We start from the raw sequence: 20,876 nt of genomic DNA on the forward strand, positions 1-20,876 counted from the left end.
GTTCAAAGGAACAATGATCATAATAGAAACAATCCAACAAAGTTATGAGAGAAGAAGGGGGATAGATTGAGTGGGTTGGAGGAGTCAGAGATGACACATTTATTTCCACCTCACTGGTTGGTTACCTGACCCCTCGCACAGCCAGATGGTGAATTGCGCACACAGTCAATTCTCACATCACACACAGGCATTAAGTAGGGAGACAAATCTTGGACAAAACATAATTCCCACACTTATGATAGTAGTACTAATGCAGCCCATCATGATAATGTACAACAGATTGACACCATCATATTGAGCTGAGCATTTTGCGAAGTGGGCATAATACAGCATACTGAACAGCTTAAATATTAGTTAATAATTCATACATATCTGGCAGGCGTCAGGCACATCTGTGCACGTTCTGGCCAGTGTCTGTCTCCAATTAAGTTCCTCAAAACATGTGCATGTTCAAAGGTGGACAAGATAGGGAAAAAACATATTTAAAGTAGTAAATGCAGTGTTGGTAACGGAGCAGATGGTATTTGGGAATGGGACGGATTGTGTTAATGAGGGAGCAGGTATTTGGGAATGGGATAGATTGTGTCAGTGGAGGAGCTGGTATTTGGGGATGGGACTGATTGTTTTAATGGAGGAGCTGGTATTTGGGAATGGGATGGATTGTGTTAATGGAGGAGCTGGTATTTGGGAATGGGACAGATTGTGCTAATGAAGGAGCTGGTATTTGGGAATGGGACAGATTGTGTCAATGAAAGAGCTGGTATTTGGGAATGGGATGGATTGTGTCAGTGGAGGAGCTGGTATTTGGGAATGGGATAGATTGTGTTAATGAAGGAGCTGGTATTTGGGAATGGGACAGATTGTGTTATTGAAAGAGCTGGTATTTGGGAATGGGACAGTTGTGTTAATGGAGGAGCCAGTATTTGGGAATGGGACAGATTGTGTTAATGAAAGAGCTGGTATTTGGGAATGGAATGGATTGTGTCAGTGGAGGAGCTGGTACTTCGGAATGGGATAGATTGTGTTAATGAAGGAGCTGGTATTTGGGAATGGGACAGATTGTGTTAATGGAGGAGCCAGTATTTGGGAATGGGATAGATTGTGTTAATGAAGGAGCTGGTATTTGGGAATGGGACAGATTGTGTCAGTGGAGGAGCTGGTATTTGGGAATGGGACAGATTGTGTTAATGAAGGAGCTGGTATTTGGGAATGGGATGGATTGTGTTAATGGAGGAGATGGTTTGTAGGAATGGGACAGATTGTGTTAATGGAGGAGCCAGTATTTGGGAATGGGATGGATTGTGTTAATGAAGGAGCTAGTATTTGGGAATGGGATAGATTGTGTTAATGAAGGAGCTGGTTTGTAGGAATGGGACAGATTGTGTTAATGGAGGAGCTGGTTTGTAGGAATGGGACAGATTGTGTTAGTGGAGGAGCCGCATTTGGGAATGGGACAGATTGTGTTAGTGGAGGAGCTGCATTTGGGAATGGGACAGATTGCGTTAATGGTGGAGCTGGTATTTGGGAATAGGACAGATTTTGTTAATGGAGGAGCTGGTATTTGGGAATGGGACAGATTGTGTTAATGGAGGAACTGGTATTTGGGGATAGGACAGATTGTGTGAATGGAGGTGCCAGTATTTGGGAATGAGATGGATTGTGTGAATGGAGGAGCCAGTATTTGGGAATGGGACAGACTGTGTGAACAGAGGAGCTGATATTTGAGAATTGGACATACTGTGTTAATGGAGGAGCCGGTATTTGGGAATGGGATAGTACATCTTTGAACTGTTCTTGTTGTAACAGGCTATGAGGCATTGGAGCACCACCGCTGGAGTAAAGAAGAATAATAAGCCATCTGGTCATTGTTTTTAAAAAGTGGTTACAGCACCCTCACGTGGAGTAAGTGAGGCATTGCCGTGACAATGTTAGCAACTCAAAAACTGTACGCATCGACCTGATGCCTGAAGAGAATGGAGAAGTGGAGCTAAAGGTGCCAGTTGTCACAGCCTCAAGAAAACTGAACAACTAAAGGAAGTGTGACAGCCAGAAAGGGGCAACCAGGACCCAAAGGCCTGAAGAAAACCTGGGAGAAGATCAGCAGTAAACACAATATTGCCAAGGGGCAGCCATTCAAATACTGGGCTGAGCGCTATGACAGTGGCAGGTCCACATTAAGATTCATACAAAAATTCCAAGGACAGATGTGTGCAGTAGCAGAGTGGCTATATTACTGGACGAGAGAGAAGGGTGGAAATTAGGAGCAAAGTTGATTAAATTTTCCAGTTCAGGATGAGAGCAGGAAGTGGCACTGATACAGTCATCAATGTACTGGAAAAAGAGGTGAGGGAGTGGGCCTGAGTAGGACTGGAACAAAGAATGTTTCACATATCCCACAAAAGGCATGCATAGCTAGGATCCATGCGGGCACCCATAGCAACACCTTTTATTTGCAGGACGTGAGTGAAGTTGAAGAAGAAGTTGTACAATGTGAGAACAAGTTCAGCCAGGTGGTGGTGGATGGAAACTGGTTGTGCCTCCATTCGAGGAAGAAGCAGAGAACCCTCAGACCATTCTAGTGGGGGATGGAGGTGTAGACATATTGGACGTCCATGGTGAAGAGGAGACAGTTAGGGGCAGGAAATTGGACAGTGTTAAAGTGGCAGAGGACATTGGAACAGTCATGGGTGTAGGTGGGAATAGACTGGACAGGGGCAGAAACAGGCTGAAACAATGGGTCTAGCAGGCTAATCCTGTTTGTGGATTTCGGGAAGGAGGTAGAAGTGGGGTTCATGTGGGAATTCATTGCAAAGGGGAAAGAGGTGCTCCTTTTTCAGCCTCCAGTAGATGTAGAAGATGTAAGTTCCTTCTCAGAAATAGAGGATAACCTAGAGACGGTGGCGAGAGTGTGAACAGCTAGCATGGTGAGTCTGTGGGTTCAGAGCATTCCAAAGAAAATTGACATATGACGTTACAGCAAAGAAGGTAAGTGATTGGTTGGTGAACATTTTCTCTTATCAAAACTAAGGAATTTTAAGTGGGGTTTGTATAACATTAATTGAAATAATAAGAATAAGAATCTTCTGAAACTCAGGTAATTTATTTGTAAGGTTTTATTAGTAATAAGGTTTACTAGCAGTAGTAAAGTTATTAGTAGTCGTGAGGCTTGGGAGTAGTGGGGTTTATTAATTATAAATTAACTAAGAAAAATAAATGAATTAACACATAATAAAGATGGCAGGGCAGGTGATGTGTTGTGGCGGCAGTATTTGGGAGCTGGTGGATGCCAGTGTGATCTACGGCAAACACATCTGCAGTAAGGGGCTGCAGTTCAAATAGCTTTGGCTCAGAGACAATGAGCTAGAGGCCAAGTTACAGACATGGCGATGCATCAGGGAGGGAAAAGTACCTGGACACTTTGTTCCAGAAGGCAGTCACACCCTTTGGGATAGGGTCTTATGATCTAGTCAGTGGTCAGGGACAGGAGGATGTGACTGCGAGCGAGGCAAGTAAGGGGATCGAGAAGGCAGAAGTAGAGCAGCCTCAGTCCTTGCAATTGTCCAACAGGTCTGAAGCTCTTTCAGCTTGTATGGATGAGAGCGAGGGCTGCAGGGTGGATGAGCAAACTGACCATGGCACAATGGTACAGGAAGCCTTTCAAGCAGGGGGAGTAAATAGGAATGTAGTGGTAGTAGGAGATAGCTTGGTCAAGGGGATAGACACAGTTCTCTGCGGTCAACAGCAAGAGTCCAGAAGGCTGTGTTGCCTGCCTGGTGCCAGGGTTCAGGACATCTGCTGTGGGCGGGAGAGGAACTTGGAGTGGGAGGGGGAGGATTCAGTTGTCGTGGTCTACATCTATCACATCTTCCCTAACTTGATCCCTCACCCCCACTATTTAGTTTAAAGCCCTCTCTATCGCCCTAGTTATATGACTTGCCAGAACACTGGTCCCAGCACAGTTCAGGTGTAGACCATCCCAACTGGACAGCTCCCAGTTTCCCCAGGACTGATGCCAGTGACCAACGACATAGATAGGTCTAGGAAAGAGGTTCTGCATAGGGAGTATAAGCAGCTAGGGACTAAATTAAAAAGCAGAACCTCAAAGCTAATAATCTCTGGATTGTTAACTGAGCCGTGAGCAAATTGGAGTTGGGTAAATAAGATTAAAGAGTAAATTACTTGGCTCAAAGATTGGTGTGGAAGAAATTGGTTTGGATTCATGGAGCACTGGCATCAGTCCTGGGGAAACTGGGAGCTGTCCAGTTGGGATGGTCTACACCTGAACTGTGCTGGGACCAGTGTTCTGGCAAGTCATATAACTAGGGCGATAGAGAGGGCTTTAAACTAAATAGTGGGGGTGAGGGATCAAGTTAGGGAAGATGTGATAATTTAAAGAGAGAGGAGAAGGCAAGGGAGCAAGGTAGCAATAAGGGAATTGCTAATCTGAGTGTGGCAGGAAGGGACAGAACGTACAAACTTAAGAGTGTGCTAGCAGATAAGGCTAGAGATTGTGAAAATTAGAAAAAGATATAATTAAAGGCACTCTATCTGAATGTACACAGCATTCGCGACAAGGCAGATGAATTGACAGCACAAATAGAAGTAAACAGCTATGATCTAATTACCATTACAGAGATGTGGCTGCAGGGTGACCAAGGCTGGGAACTGAATGTTCAAGGTATTCAATATTTAGGAAGGATAGGCAAAAAGCAAAAGGAGGTGAGATAGCACTGTTAATAAAGAATGAGATCAGCACATTAGTGAGAGAGGATCTTAGATTGAAGGAGCAAGATGTAGAATGTCCTTTAAGAAAGAAAATCTGCCGCCCTTACCTGGTCTGACCTACATGTGACTCCAGACCTACAGCTATGTGATTGACTCTTAAATTCCCTCAGAAATGCCTAGCATGTCACTCAGTTCAAGGCAATTAGGGATAGGCAATAAATGCTGGCCTTCCAGCGATGCCCACAACCCATGAATGATTTTTTTAAAAATCAGTTTGGGTAAAACTAAGAAACAGGGGCAGCAAACATTGGTAGGAGTTATTTATAGGCCACCAAATAGTACTGGTAATGTACGGCAGCGTATAAACCAGGAAATTAGAGGTGCATATAACAAGGGTAATACAGTAATCATGGGGGACTTCAATCTACATTAAGATTAGGTAAACCTAATTAGCACTAATGCTTTGGAGGACGAATTCCTGGAATGTATACGAGTTGCTTTTCTAGAACGGTATGTTGGGGAACCAACTGGAGAATGGGCTGTTTTAGATCAGGTATTGTGCAATGAGAAAGGACTAATTTATAATCTCGTTATAAAGGAGCCATTAGGGAAGAGTGATCATAATATTATAGAATCTTACTTTAAGTAGAAAGTGATGTAGTTAAATCCGAAACTAGGGTCTTAAATCTAAACAAAGGAAACAACGGAGATATGAGGAGCAAGTTGGCCGTGATAGATTGGGAAAGTGCATTAAAATATATGATGGTAGACAGGCAATGGCTAGCATCTAAAGAATTAATACATAGTTTACAACAAATTTACATTCCTTTGAGGAACAAACATTCAACAAGAAAGGTGATACAACCACAGCTAACAAGTTATGTTAAAGATTGTTTTAGATCAAAGGAAGAGGCTTATAAAGTTGCCAAAAAAAGTAGTAATCCTGAGGATTTTGGAGCATTTTAGAAGTCAGCAAAGGAGGACCAAGAAACTGATAAAGAAAGAGAAAATAGAATATGAAAGTAAACTAGAGAGAAACATAGAAACAGACAATAAAAGCTTCTATAGATATGTAAAAATGAAAAGGTTAGCAAAGACAAATGTGGGCCCATTACAGGCAGGGAATTTATAGTGGGGAATAAGGAAATGGCAGAGAAACTAAACAAATACTTAGTGTCTGTCTTCACAGAGGAAAATACAAAAACCTCCCAGAAATAATAAAGAACCAAGGGACTAGCAAAAATGAGGAACTGAAAGAAATTAGTATTAGTAAAAAAGTAGTACTGGAGAAATTAATGAGACTGAAAGTTAATAAATCCCCTTGACCTGATGATTGACAGCCCAGAGTGTTGAAAGAGGTGGATGTAGAGATAGTGGATGCATTGGTGATCATCTTCCAAAATTCTATACATTCTGGAGTGGATCCTGAAGATCGGGAGGTTGCAAATGTCACCCCACTATTTAAGAAAGGAGGGAGAGAGAAAATGGGGAACTACAAACCTGTTAGCCTGACATCGGTGGTAGGCGAAATGCTAAAATCTATAATAAAGGATGTGATGACTGGACACTTAGAAAATAATGGTAGGATTGAGCAGAGTCAACATGGAAATATGAAAAGGAAATCATGTTTGACAAACCTGTTAGAGTTTTTTGAGGATGTAACTAGCAGAATAGATAAGGGGGAACTAGTGTATGTGGTGTATTTGGATTATCAGAAGGCTTTCGATAAGGTCCTACACAAGAGGTTAGTAAGAAAAATTAGAGCACATGGGATTTGGGGTAATATACTAGCATGGACTGAGAATTGGTTAACAGACAGAAAACAGAGAGTAGGAATAAACAGGTCATTCTCAGGATGGCAGGCTGTGACTAGTGGGGTACCGCAAAGATCAGTGCTTGGGCCCCAGTTATTCACAATCTATATAAATGATTTGGATATAGGGAACAAATGTAATATTTCCAAGTTTGCTGATGACACAAAACTAGGTGGGAATGTGAGTTGTGAGGAGGAGGCAAAGAGACTTCAAGGGGATTTAGACAGGCTAGATGAGTGGGCAAGAACATGGCAGATGGAATATAATGAGGAAAATGTGAAGTTATCCACTTTGGTAGGAAAAACAGAAATGTAGAATATTTCTTAAATGGTGAGAGATTTGGAAGTGTTGATGTCCAGAAGAACCTGGGTGTGCTTGTTCATAAGTCACTGAAAGCTAACATGAAGGTGCAGCAAGAACTGGGAAAACAAATGGTATGTTGTCCTTTATTGCAAGAGGATTTGAGTACAGGAGTAAAGAAGTCTTGCTGCAATTATATAGAGCCTTGGTGAGACCGCATCTGGAGTATTCTGTACAGTTTTGGTCCAGTTACCTAAGGAAGGATATACTTGCCATAGAGAGAGTACAATGAAGGTTCACCAGACTGATCCCTGGGATGGTGGGATTGTCCTATGAGGAGAGATTGAGCAGGCTGGGCCTGTAGTCTCCAGAGTTTAGAAGAATGAGAGGTGATCTCATTGAAACATACAAAACTCTTACAGGGTTTGGTAGGGTAGATGCAAGAAGGATGTTTCCCCTGGTTGGGAGGGGGTGGTGGGTCTAGAATAAGGGGACATGGTCTCAGAATAAGAGGTAGGCCATTTAGGACTGAGATGAGGAGGAATTTCTTCACTCAAAGGGTGGTGAAGCTGTGAATACTCTACCCCAGAGGAATATGGAGGCTCAGTCATTGAGTATGTTCAAGACAGAGATTGATAGATTTCTAGATATTAAAGATAGCAAGGGATATGGGGATGGTGTGGGAAAATGGCATTGGGGTAGAAGATCAGCCATAATCTAGCTGAATGGCAGGGCAGGCTAAAGGGACCAAAAGGCCTACTCCTGCTCCTATTTCCTATGTTCCTAGAGTGAGTTAGGGGAGCAGAGAAACTGAGACAGCCAATGTCACATCAACAGTTCCCAATGAAAAGATTGAGAGGATAAGAGGCCAGAGAGAGGGGTCCAAGTGGAGGGTGAATACTGAAGATAGATAAAAGGGTCCTCTGTGTGGGGCGAAGACTCCTGGCCAAAGATGGAAGGAGAGCTCTGTGTGGTGCCGAGCCCAAAATTCATTGAAGTAGTGGTGTAAAGGGAGGATACTGAGGCCTTTGTTGAGGACAGATCATTCAAGATCACAGAGGGGAAGGACAGAGGGTATCGTGAATACATGGCAAGGGGTGAGAGTAAAAGAAGGGATGGGGGTCAGAGGGAAGTGAAGGGGAAGATGGATTCAGAGAGGCGTTGGCACCCATGAGTTGTTAAAGCTTGCGATCCTTCACAGCTGCAAAGAGGAAAAATGTTTTATTGTTAAATCAGCAGATGAGATGCAGGATGAAATGAAACCATAGACCAGGACAGCTTTAAAATAGAGCCAGTTGACGCTGTTGAAGACAGAGTTCGAGAGTGTGCATGTGGTGGTGCATGGCATTGAGGGTGAATCTCAGGATGCAGCAAGTACAGTGGTTCAAGGAACATTGATTATCTTGGAAATATCTGTAATCATGGGTGAATCCAAAACATGAAGGGTAGAATTTCAGTTGGAATCCACATGGAATAAGTCAGAGCCGGAGACAGTTGTGAAAGCAAATTTTCATAGATACCTGATCTAACACAAGAAGGGAAGTAGAAAGCAATGAAGGTAAACAAGGTAAAAGAGAAAACTGGAAATCCCGTTGGAGAGAAAAGCAGAACATTTCAAGGTGGGCATTCCTGGAAGAGAACACCTCCATTCAGCTGTGATCCCGAGCTTCCAGTAATTCTCCACCTTGCTTCCACTCCCTGACCACTCTATTCTCAGCCTCAGTGTTCCAATGCAGCTCAATGGAAGCTCAAGGAACAGCACCTCATCTTTCGACTGGGCACTTTATAGCTTTCTGGATCCTCCACTGAGTTTTAGATCATAACCTCCTTCCCCATTTTGTTTCCTTTTTTTCTTTGCTGGTTTTGTTTTATCTTTCTCTCGTTTCTCTCTTTTTTCCTTTTATTTTGGTTTCAGATGGCAGCTGTTCATGATCCTGCTATTCATGCCTCCTCCTTACACATTGTTTAATTCTTTATTTGCCTCATTACCACTCCCTTTGGCCTTGCACCATGAAACCTTTTGTCATTTAATCTCTCCTGCTCTTCACCCTATCACACACCTTCCCATTTGTTCTTTTTCCCACCCTCCCCCCCTTTCAAAGAACAAAGAACAAAGAAAATTACAGCACAGGAACAGGCCCTTCGGCCCTCCAAGCCTACGCCGATCCAGATCCTCTATCTAAACATGTCGCCTATTTTCTAAGGGTCTGTATCTCTTTGCTTCCTGCCCATTCATGTATCTGTCTAGATACATCTTAAAAGACGCTATCGTGCCCGCGTCTACCACCTCCGCTGGCATCGCGTTCCAGACACCCACCACCCTCTGCGTAAAGAACTTTCCACGCATATCCCCCCTAAACTTTTCCCCTCTCACTTTGAACTCGTGACCCCTAGTAATTGAATCCCCCACTCTGGGAAAAAGCTTCTTGCTATCCACCCTGTCTCTCCCTCTCATGATTTTGTACACCTCAATCAGGTCCCCCCTCAACCTCCGTCTTTCTAATGAAAATAATCCTAATCTACTCAACCTCTCTTCATAGCTAGCACCCTCCATACCAGGCAACATCCTGGTGAACCTCTTCTGCACCCTCTCCAAAGCATCTACATCCTTTTGGTAATGTGGCGACCAGAACTGCACGCAGTATTCCAAATGTGGCCGAACCAAAGTCTTATACAACTGTAACATGACCTGCCAACTCTTGTACTCAATACCCCGTCCGATGAAGGAAAGCATGCCGTATGCCTTCTTGACCACTCTATTGACCTGCGTTGCCACCTTCAGGGAACAATGGACCTGAACACCCAAATCTCTCTGTACATCAATTTTCCCCAGGACTTTTCCATTTACTGTATAGTTCACTCTTGAAATGGATCTTCCAAAATGCATCACCTCGCATTTGCCCTGATTGAACTCCATCTGCCATTTCTCTGCCCAACTCTCCAATCTATCTATATTCTGCTGTATTCTCTGACAGTCCCCTTCACTATCTGTTACTCCACCAATCTTAGTGTCGTCTGCAAACTTGCTAATCAGACCACCTATACTTTCCTCCAAATCATTTATGTATATCACAAACAACAGTGGTCCCAGCACGGATCCCTGTGGAACACCACTGGTCACACGTCTCCATTTTGAGAAACTCCCTTCCAATACTACTCTCTGTCTCCTGTTGCCCAGCCAGTTCTTTATCCATCTAGCTAGTACACCCTGGACCCCATCCGACTTCACTTTCTCCATCAGCCTACCATGGGGAACCTTATCAAAGGCCTTACTGAAGTCCATGTATATGACATCTACAGCCCTTCCCTCATCAATCAACTTTGTCACTTCCTCAAAGAATTCTATTAAGTTGGTAAGACATGACCTTCCCTGCACAAAACCATGTTGCCTATCACTGATAAGCCCATTTTCTTCCAAATGGGAATAGATCCTATCCCTCAGTATCTTCTCCAGCAGCTTCCCTACCACTGACGTCAGGCTCACCGGTCTATAATTACCTGGATTTTCCCTGCTACCCTTCTTAAACACGGGGACAACATTAGCAATTCTCCAGTCCTCCAGGACCTCACCCGTGTTTAAGGATGCTGCAAAGATATCTGTTAAGGCCCCAGCTATTTCCTCTCTCGTTTCCCTCAGTAACCTGGGATAGATCCCATCCAGACCTGGGGACTTGTCCACCTTAATGCCTTTTAGAATACCCAACACTTCCTCCCTCCTTATGCCGACTTGACCTAGAGTAATCAAACATCTGTCCCTAACCTCAACATCCGTCATGTCCCTCTCCTCGGTGAATACCAATGCAAGGTACTCGTTTAAAATCTCACCCATTTTCTCTGACTCCACGCATAACTTTCCTCCTTTGTCCTTGAGTGGGCCAATCCTTTCTCTAGTTATCCTCTTGCTCCTTATATATGAATAAAAGGCTTTGGGATTTTCCTTAACCCTGTTTGCTAAAGATATTTCATGACCCCTTTTAGCCCTCTTAATTCCTCGTTTCAGATTGGTCCTACATTCCCGATATTCTTTCAAAGCTTCGTCTTTCTTCAGCCTCCTAGACCTTATGTATGCTTTCACTTACTCAATACCTCTTACATTTCTAACTTTTCTCACTTCTGATGAAAGGTCACCAGCCGGAAACATTAACCCTGTTTCTCTCTCCACAGATGCTGCTAGGCCTGCTGAGTATTTCCAGCATTATCTGTTTTTATTTAAACTAGTGGGTCTGGGAAGGGCCAGCACAGGCAAGTAAAAATAAATTCCAGTTGCAACCATTCCGACATCTGCCCAAGTCTTCTCTTCAGGTGGTGTACACATGGAGATCGACACAGGGACAGAAATATGAGGCAGGGGAGGCCTAATGTTTCCTTGCGGGGCCGGGAACATAGGAACATAGAGGCAGGAGTAGGCCATTCAGCCCATCGAGCCTGCTCTGCCATTCAGTGCAATCATGGCTGATCGTCCACTTCAATGCCTTTTTCCCACATTATCTTCATATCTCCTTATGCCATTGGTATTTAGAAATCTGTCAATCTCTGCTTTAAACATACTCAATGACTGAGCTTCCACAGCCCTCTGGGGTAGAGAATTCCAAAGACTCACAACCCTCTGAATAAAGAAATTTCTCCTCATCTCTGTCCTAAATGGCTTCCCCTTATTTTGAAATTGTGTCCCCTGGTTCTAGACTTCTAGTCTGGGGGAGTACTCCTGCACTGACATTTTTGGGCCTTTTCTGGTCCTAACTGGTAAGGTACTATTGCTTCCCACTGCAGGTCTCCAGCTAAAATTGCAGTCAGAACCTGATAACAACAACTTATATTTATATAGGGCATTTAATGCAATGAAACATCCCAAGGCGCTTCACAGGAGCATTATAAATCAAAATATGACACTGAGCCACATAGGAGATATTAGGTTAGATGACCAAAAGCTTGGTCAAAGAGCTAGGTTTTGAGGAGTGTCTTGAAGGAGGAAAATGAAGTAGAGAGGCAGAGAGGTGTAGGGAGGGAATTCCAGAGCTTGGGGCCAAGGCAACTGAAGGCACAGCCACCACTGGTGGTGCAATTAAAATCATGCTCAAGAGGTCATTATTAGAGCAGCGCAGATATCTCAGAGGGTTGTGGGGCTGGAGGAGATTACAGATAGGGAGGGGCGAGACCATGGAGGGATTTAGAAACAAGGATGAGAATATTAAAATAAAGACATTGCTTGCCCAGGAGCCAAGAACCCACACTAAATATTCAGAAAAGAACCCCAATAGTTTCTGGCAAGCATCCTTCCCATCTGCTCGCCGGAGCAGGTCAGGTCCCACGAGCCAGTTTAACTGCCGGTCACCAGCCCAGAGGTCCTTCTGTGTTTTTACTGGTACTTTGAGGAATTAAAATCCCAGACATTGTTTGTTATTTTGTGCCAAATGTAAATGAGTGGCCTTTATATAAACAACATGTTCCTACACATATATATTTATAATTTGTATACCTTGCCATTTTTAATGTTGACAGTACACAGCCAGGCAGTACATTTTGAGGTTGATGTTTGGTATTTAGGTGTATTAGATTGGGAGAGTGAAGTTCAGTTGCACTGATGGTCATGTGCCCTGAAAGAACAGCTGCTGGAATTTTGCAGCAAAGGGAGAACCCTTCTGTCTCACATCAGTGTGAGGGGGCAGAAGTGTGCTAAGGGAGAATGCAAACTTTGGCAGGACTGGAGTGGAACGTGGGGTTCAATTCACTGATGGATTCATGCTGTCTAATCAGCAGAGAGGAAAGAGTGAGGGCATGGAGCCAACAACATTGGGAAAGCAGGCACCTCGGCCTGATAGAATGTTTCCCTCAAACCACAAAAAAGTATCAGTGAGTGAGCTTGGAAGGAGTCATGATGAAATAAACAATGAACTGGAGGAATTATGAATTAAAAGTCAACTGTTGAACTGAACTACAAGAAAATTGGCACATTTGTACCATAGATAAAATGGAGTAGAGGTCAGGTGAGCCCTCCTATACTGTCAATAAACACATCCATCTGTTGAGGATGAAACTTGTTAACGTCATCTGAATTAGCTCTGGGGAGAACCTCTTGAAACTGAAAGGAGCCCATTACATATTGATGACTCCTATCAACAAAAATGAACTAACAAAGGTTCGAAAGATAGACTGATCCACAGGCCAAACCAAGATGAATAGGTGTGAAGTAGCACCATTTTAACAGAATGGTCCCCACACAGATGCCAAAAGATAGTAATGGCTTCTATATCCTGGACGATTGTGTGGTCACACCGGGGAGAGGACCCTTTCTCACCTGACTCCTGACTGAGACTCAAATGTGACGGATTTTTACCTTAAAAGGTAGCCCTCTGGAGAGAGAGAGGAGATAAACAAAAGACCACAGAAAGCCAGTTCCAGTCACAGCCTGTGAAATACGATCCAGCTAATCAGAAGAACCCTGCTGAATAACAACTTGAACAACCACTGCAGCAGAGAAATTGCAAGGTGACTTTGAAACTCTCCATCTGTGAAAGTAAACCTGATTCACACCATCAACTTTTGGGCTGAGTTTTAACCATAGAAGATTACACCACTGCAGCAACTCCAAGACAAGGAATGTTGTAAAATTTCCTCACGAAAGAAACTCTGAAGGTTCTTTAAGCAACAGACTCTTGTACAGTAATTTGGACCTCAATTGCATCCTACCCTTTTCTCTCTATCTATGGGTGAGGTTGCGCCCATTTCGGAAATTGTTTAAAAAATAGGGTTTTTTTTAACCTACGAGAAAACCTGTCATTTGTATGTTTATTTGACCCTAAAAACACTCAGGGGCTAACACACCCATAATGAACAAAACACTATACGTGGACAGTTGGGAGGTGAAAAGTAGAAGCTACCCACACCCATGTGCCTTTTATTTTATTACTTATTTACTTTTTTACTTGAAATAAATGGTAGAAAACTTTTGAGTGGTTCATCAAAAAGTGTCACCAAATACTTTCTACTTAAGAAAATAACATTATAAAACAATTGCTTTGAGAGTTTAATTTATTTATTTATACAGCACTGAAACAGGCCCTTCAGCCCACCGAGTCTGTGCCGACCATCAACCACCCATTTATACTAATCCTACACTAATCCCATATTCCTACCACATCCCCACCTGTCCCTCTATTCCCCTACCACCTACCTAAACTAGGGGCAATTTATAATGGCCAATTTACCTATCAACCTGCAAGTCTTTTGGTGGTGGGAGGAAACCGGAGCACCCAGCGAAAACCCACACAGACACAGGGAGAACTTGCAAACTCCACACAGGCAGTACCCAGAATTGAACCCAGGTCGCTGGAGCTGTGAGGCTGCGGTGCTAACCATTGCACCACTGTGCTGCCCTAATTAGTAAATGTTGCTATAAATGTTTTACCAACATTTGTTACAATGGGAATTAAGGTTTGTGGTGAGGAAGCATGTGCAAATGCAAACTTTTAAGCTTTTAAATTTTATATATTATTTAGATGATTAATATATTTCCATAATATATTAAAAATCTTAAGTCTGCCTTTATTCTAGTACATCTCCCAACAGCTCAGCCTGGACTCCAGAAAAAACTCCAACTCCACCAAACCTACATGTTTGTTTCCTGAACCACTATAAGTTTGGCTACTTAACTAGAAGTTATACTAAAATCAAAATAGGACATACATTTAAGGACAGAAAGTATGACTTCAACATGGCGACTGTATCACATCTGTACCTCTGGCCCAATTCTCACTTTTCTTCTTCCCCGCTTCACCTGAAAACTACACTGCAGCTCAAATCACTGTGTGCAATGCTATGGGAGATGAACTAGGGATGTAAAAAGATTGATCAGTAGATAGTTTGGCAAAACGGAGATCTGGATCAGAGCAGTGAGTCCATTAGCCTAGGAGAAGGATTTTAGTAGTTCACAGCTGTTTTGAGGTAAACAGAAGGCACCCTCCATTGTTTATGTAATGTTCCTTAGTTAACTTACATTGCAAAAAAAAACTGATTGCAGTCTAACTTTTTTATAACCTTAGAAAGATTTCCCTCTGAAGTTAGCAAAGCTGTTTCTAAGTATTTGTTAATAACTTCCATACCACAGACTTCCTCATCCAAAAACCAAGGAAAAACAGTGTGGGCTGCAGAGGGAGAAATCGTCAGCTGAATGGAGCAGTGGAGTGCATCTGCCTGCTGTATTGGCACACGCATCTGGTGTTCTCCGTATGACTGACTCGGCGGCTGCATTTGAACATATTCCTGTAAATGAACTGTTTTCGTGCTCTCCCGTGGAGTTGCTCAGACTGAGTCAGAGGACTTGCTCTTTTATAATATTGGGGATGTTTATTCCACGTAGGGGATGGCATTGCAGCCACCGGTTGATGAGAACTGAATGGGTCAAATTCCTTTTTTTACTCAAAGCTATTCAACGACTATTACTGGTGTTTTGGGGATTCTGTTCCACGACTGTCTATCATTCTGTGAAAACCATGAATGAGTGGCCTCTATTTTATACATCTATTACTGTCATAATTTGTGTTTTAAAGTTACATCAAATTCAGTGTTACAGGCCATAAGCGGCCCTTGCGTCCCCAATGATTTGGAGTGTAAATGTTACGAAATCATGGGGATTGTCCCTCATTCTGTGCAATGGAATGTGTAATTTGCCACTGTCTTATTCCCTGCTCTTCAGCAGTAAACTGAATACACACCCTCACCAGACCGGGGCTCAGACTCTGAACCGACGCATAGTATTGTCTATGACAGATCGAAGGATGAACAGGAAGCAGCAGAACACAATGAATGACACATTCCCTTCCCCTCTTCAATACAGAAAATAATAAAGACACCAAATGCTTTTTCTCTGATCATTGGCTTTAAAATACAGACTCATTACTTGCCATGCAAACAGGCTCCCACTTGAAAACTAGCCCAGTTGTTTTTTTTGGAGGGGCGGTTAAAGCTTTAAAACACAGAGCACTTAGGCTGCCAATGACATGATTCAAATAACTTATGGATGCCAAATAGAAGTCTGTAATAGGAGACCTGTGACCACTGAAATGTCAAACAGGATTGCAGCCCATCAAGAGATTCTGCCTCTGTCAGTCAAACTCAATACCCGAGATGAGGGCCTGACTCCTTGTTCCATGTTAACATCTCATGGGACCATATTGTAACAGCTCTAATCAAGCTTTCCCATCTCATCGTGGTGCAAGCTATGTGTGCCATCAGCCCCTGCGCAACACCACCCAGTCAGTCAACTGTTGGAGAGAGAAAACCATAGGCCAAATTTAGGAAAAAAACTGGGAAATTTCTTTGTGACCGTCCTCGCCCACTGCCCCCACCCCCGCCGATAGCGATCAATCATAAGGCACTCAGCTTCTACAATTCAAGATGTCTTCCACTCACAGCAACTCAGCCAGCTCCTTTCCAAAGGCCTGTAGCCAACACACACTCACTACATATATTGGTAACCTATTCCAGTGGGAAGACATGCTTTTTGAAAAATAGTATTTCCTGGAATCACGCCTCGCTCCATGCTTTCACTAAAGACAAGTAATTGGATAAATCTAATCATGTTCTTGTGAAATTTGTGTTTTAAAAAAATTAAGACCTTAAATGACAGATGAAAACTTTTCCAATAAGTATTTTGAGCAATTCGATTGGTTCATCAAGTGCGATAATGTAATGCTAACTTGCTGATATAGATGTTTTCCCATTATAAAGGGTTGCACTGGGTTTATCAATTGTGCATTGTTGGATACATGGGCTTTCCATTATGAAAAGGGGCACAGGATAAAATGGAAGAAATAGAAACCACGCCTATACACCAGCCTATGTTCTATTTATACATTCAACAACAATTTGCCTTTTATATAGAAAAATGTCTTAATGCATTTCACAAAGGTACAAACAAAAAAAATGAATGCCAAACCTAAGGGGTGGCCTAAAGCTTGGTGGAAGAGGTGAGTTTTATGGAAAGGTGCAAAGGAAAAGAGGGAGAGGCTGAAATATTTAGGCAGAAAATTCCAGTGCATGGGCTGAGGAAGCTAAAGGCCTCTGCTGCCAGCGGTGAGACAAGGAGGGGGGAGTGCAAAAGGGGCCAGAGTCAGAGGAACAGAGAGTTTGAATGGGTTGTAGGACTGGAAGAGGTTACTGATATACAGAGGCTACAAGACATGGAAGGGATTTAAACACACAGATGCTCATCTTAAATTTGAGATGTTGGAACACCAAGAGCCAATGTAGGTCAGCTTCCTGAGGATGGAAGATGAGAGGTCAGCCAGAAGAACATTTGAATAATTGTGATAGGGTCTGAGGTCAGCTGGATTAGTGGGGGAGCATGGGCAAGCTGTTGTCTGAACAGATGACTTGTTAAATGTTCTGTTATGTGCACTGAACCTCGTTTCAAAGCTTGTTTTATTTTGAGACAAACCCTAACTGAAAGGGAATCTAAAACTGAAACTAAAACTTCAGGTTTCTGGGGAAACAGAAACTGACTGGAACCAGATTAAAAAAACACAGAGCCATTCAAGTTCAGATCACACAGGGGTGGAGCACAGGCAGGCTGAAGAAAGTGAAGGCTAGATCCAAGAGCTGTTACTATTGCTTAAAGTAATACTAGTGGATTCACACAATCAAGACTGTCATGAGCAGAGCTGAGGAGATTCTAGAAAAATGAACCGTTTTGGGTGAAACCTTTCCTGTGGTGTTCAGTTGAAGGGGTACTGCTGTTAGATGAGAATTGGTGACTCCATCTTAGAAGAAAGAAGCTGGAGATCTGCCTGAGGAAGTTCAGAGCTTTGAAGAATTTTGTGGCTGTAATGGGTGCCATGTATGCTGAGTGGACTGCCCAGTCAATCTGAGAGATTTATCTTTGTTGTATCCGATTGTTAACGTGCAATTTGGAAAAGATATATTGAGCATAATCTGTCTGTTAGTTCATGTTTAATTCATACTGATTTTGGTTTGGTTGTTAAAATAAAAGTTATAAAAGTGAAATCTTGTCCATTTTTTTATTGGGATTGTTTGGTAAATTGGTTCTTTCGGTTTGTTGATCTCCACAGGGATCAGAACATAGTCAAGTCTGGTGGTGACAAAGACAAAGTGAGAGTTTTAGCAGCCGATGAGCTGAGGTAGGGGCAGAGATGGGCAATATTATGGGGAATAAAGACAGCAGTCTTTATGATGAAGAGGGTCTGAAGCTCAGCTCAGGCTTGAATAATTTATCAAGTTTGTGAGCACTCATATCAAATACTGATGTGCAACACATAATTGACCATTCCTATTAATATTTCCAAGACTCCATTGATCCTGTGAAAGCCTAGCCACAGATCATGAGGCTAACATGTTAGCTGGCAAACAGGAACAAGAAGAAGTGGTTATTACAGTGAGATTGATGGGTGCCCGAAGTATGCACCATACAAATGCCGACTAACATACAGAACGACACCTTTTGCCTGGAGCTCTCTTAATTGCACTTACCCAAGTAACTCAGGGCTTCTTTATCCCAGGGCCAGGTGGCAGCTCCTGCCAGCTCCTCACGCACAGAGTTAGCAAAATAGAGATTCAAGTACATAGAGCCATTGATCAGCAGTGTTTCCTTTAGTTCCTTCACACTCATGTAGGTCCTAAGCAATGGGAAAAAAAGGGATTTAGAATTAAGTCAGCTTCAGACAACCCGATTCACTCTCAAACAATACTCACAGCCTCCAGGCACTAAAGGCTGAATTCTAAAATCAAAACAGGTTATTCCAACCCTGTAAAAATTCATTGGAAAGATCACATATGACTTTGGAACTCCAAAAGGAATGAGGCACTCAAGAGAAAAGAGTGGCAGAGACAGTACCAAGACTTAAGGCTCCAAATTATGAATAGAGATTTACTCAACTGAAACTGCACCCACACAATGAGAGAGGACATGATGCAGGTAGATATGACTGGAAGGGAAGAATTTCTGTAGAGGGTTTCCTTCATCATCTACCACAACTTTGGCAAAAGATCAGTGGTATCCCAGATAAACGACAGAAACATAGTTACGCCACTTCTCCGGGGTTTCCATGGATCTTCTGCAGAAATTACAGTGGCCAAGCCAAAGAATCCTCACAGAAAGTCAATTCCAGACTATTTATGCACAGTGCATGTTGTAGACGAGTGAACACAAATGCAAAGTCAACATAGATCAAGTGAGGTTGTAAATCAGAGAAATGTTTCCCCTTTCAATCCCACCCTTGCACAAAATAATGGCTAATTGGCCTGACTCAAATAAAATAAAATAAATGATGCTCAAAGACTCTAAAACACATAACTGGACACATGCGGCTCCTGAATTGACCAGGGTTGAAACTGGGATTTTCCAGATCCATGTGACTCAGCTACTTAATGTGTAAGCTGGCTGAGCCTCCGGCAGAGTTTGGAATATCTACTTATGTAGCCAGGCCTGGAGTGTGCTGATGAGTGTTTCAGCTTGTTCTGCATGCCTAGCTAGCAGCTAACTGGAAAAGTATCCAGTGACTGCATGACTAAGAATTTAAGAGAGCATGGAAAGACCAGTTCATCTGGTTTTGATGGTGTTTCATTGAAGTTGTTTGCCCTTGAATAACACCATAAGACCTTCAGAGGCCACCTGAACAGGCAGACAAGGCCTTGGTTTAACATCACATCTGAAGGACAGCATCTCCAACAGTGCAGCACTCCCTCAGTGCTGCACTGAAATGTCAGCCTAGATTATGTGCTGAAGTCCTTGAGCCCACATCTTTTGTCTCAGAGGCAAGAGTGCCGTCAACTGAACCACAATTGCCACATATGGTGCACCACCCTTCTCCAACAGATCTGCGCTCCTTATATTTGCAGATGAGCTGGATAAGAAGGCCTCATCAGAGTGAAGATTCAACCAATGCTATGTTTACTCAGATCACATTGAGGCCCCAAAATTTGGAACAAGTTATGTACTTCAGAGAGTTACTGGAAGTCAACAGATTTGTCATGAGAAAATAAAAACTTACGGTCTGAAAGTATTCAATCTGGCCACTGTCTTTCAGCTACAATGATAATTAGTTCAACCAGCAAAGCTTTTACTATAATGGCACCAATCCAGGTTTGACTTAAAGGAAATATTGAGCAGTTTGTGGTACTTTTCTCTGGAAAAACAAAGACTAAGAGACCTAATGAATTTCTTTAAAATTATGAAGGGGTTCTATGGTGAGGATATGGAGAAACTCTTTCCACTTATGGGCGAATCCAAAACAAGGTGACATGAATATAAGATAGCCACGAACAGATCAAATCACAGAATCATGGAACAATACAGCACACAAGGTGGTCATTCAGCCCACTGTGTCTGTGCCAGCTCTTTGGTAGACCAATCCAATTTACTCACTCCACTGCTCTTTCCCGACAGCCCTGTGAATATATTTCCATTCAAGTATTTATCCAGTTCTTTTAAATCTTGCTACTGAATCTGCTATCGCCGCTTTATCAGGCAATGCATTCCAGATCACAAACAATCTCTGTATAAAAATAAATTTCTTTGTATTGCCTTTGGTTCTTTTGCCAATCACTTTAAATCCATGTACTCTGGTTACTGATCCTTCAGCCACTGAATACACTCTCTTCTTACTTCCTCTATCAAAATCATTCACGATTTTGAATACTGTTATCAAATCTCCACTTATTCTTTGCTGCTCGAAGGAAACCAAACCCAACTTCTCCATTTTCTCCACATGACAGAAATCCCTCATCCCTGGTATCATTCTAGGAAATCCCAATTTCTCCTGCCACTTCCAAAGCTTGTGTACTTACACCCCCAAGTCTCTCTGTTCCTAAACCCCCTTTAAAATTGTACTATTTAGTTCAAATTGCCTCTCCATATTCTTCCTACCAGAAAGTTCGTGAATTTGAGAATGACTTAAACACATGTAATCTCCAATTAGCTCAGATTAAAGCAACCTCATTGGCCAGGACAGCCACTTGCTGGGCTTTCTGAACCCACTGCTCCTCTACATGGGTCTATATGGAGAGTGGGAGAGAGTGCTTAAA

General features: G+C 42.7%; 1 protein-coding gene across 1 annotated transcript in view; it reads right to left on the reverse strand.

Moving 5' to 3' along the window:
* pappa2 (pappalysin 2) overlaps positions 1-20,876 on the reverse strand; it is a 573,700-nt gene that overhangs the window by 369,800 nt on the left and 183,024 nt on the right. Inside the window, exon 3 of the mRNA XM_068036526.1 lies at positions 18,324-18,469. Within this exon, the coding sequence (XP_067892627.1) occupies positions 18,324-18,469 (146 nt within the window). The remainder of the gene's footprint in view (positions 1-18,323; positions 18,470-20,876) is intronic.

This window comes from Heterodontus francisci, chromosome 8 (assembly GCF_036365525.1).
Source record: "Heterodontus francisci isolate sHetFra1 chromosome 8, sHetFra1.hap1, whole genome shotgun sequence".
Classification (NCBI taxonomy): Eukaryota; Metazoa; Chordata; class Chondrichthyes; order Heterodontiformes; family Heterodontidae; genus Heterodontus; species Heterodontus francisci.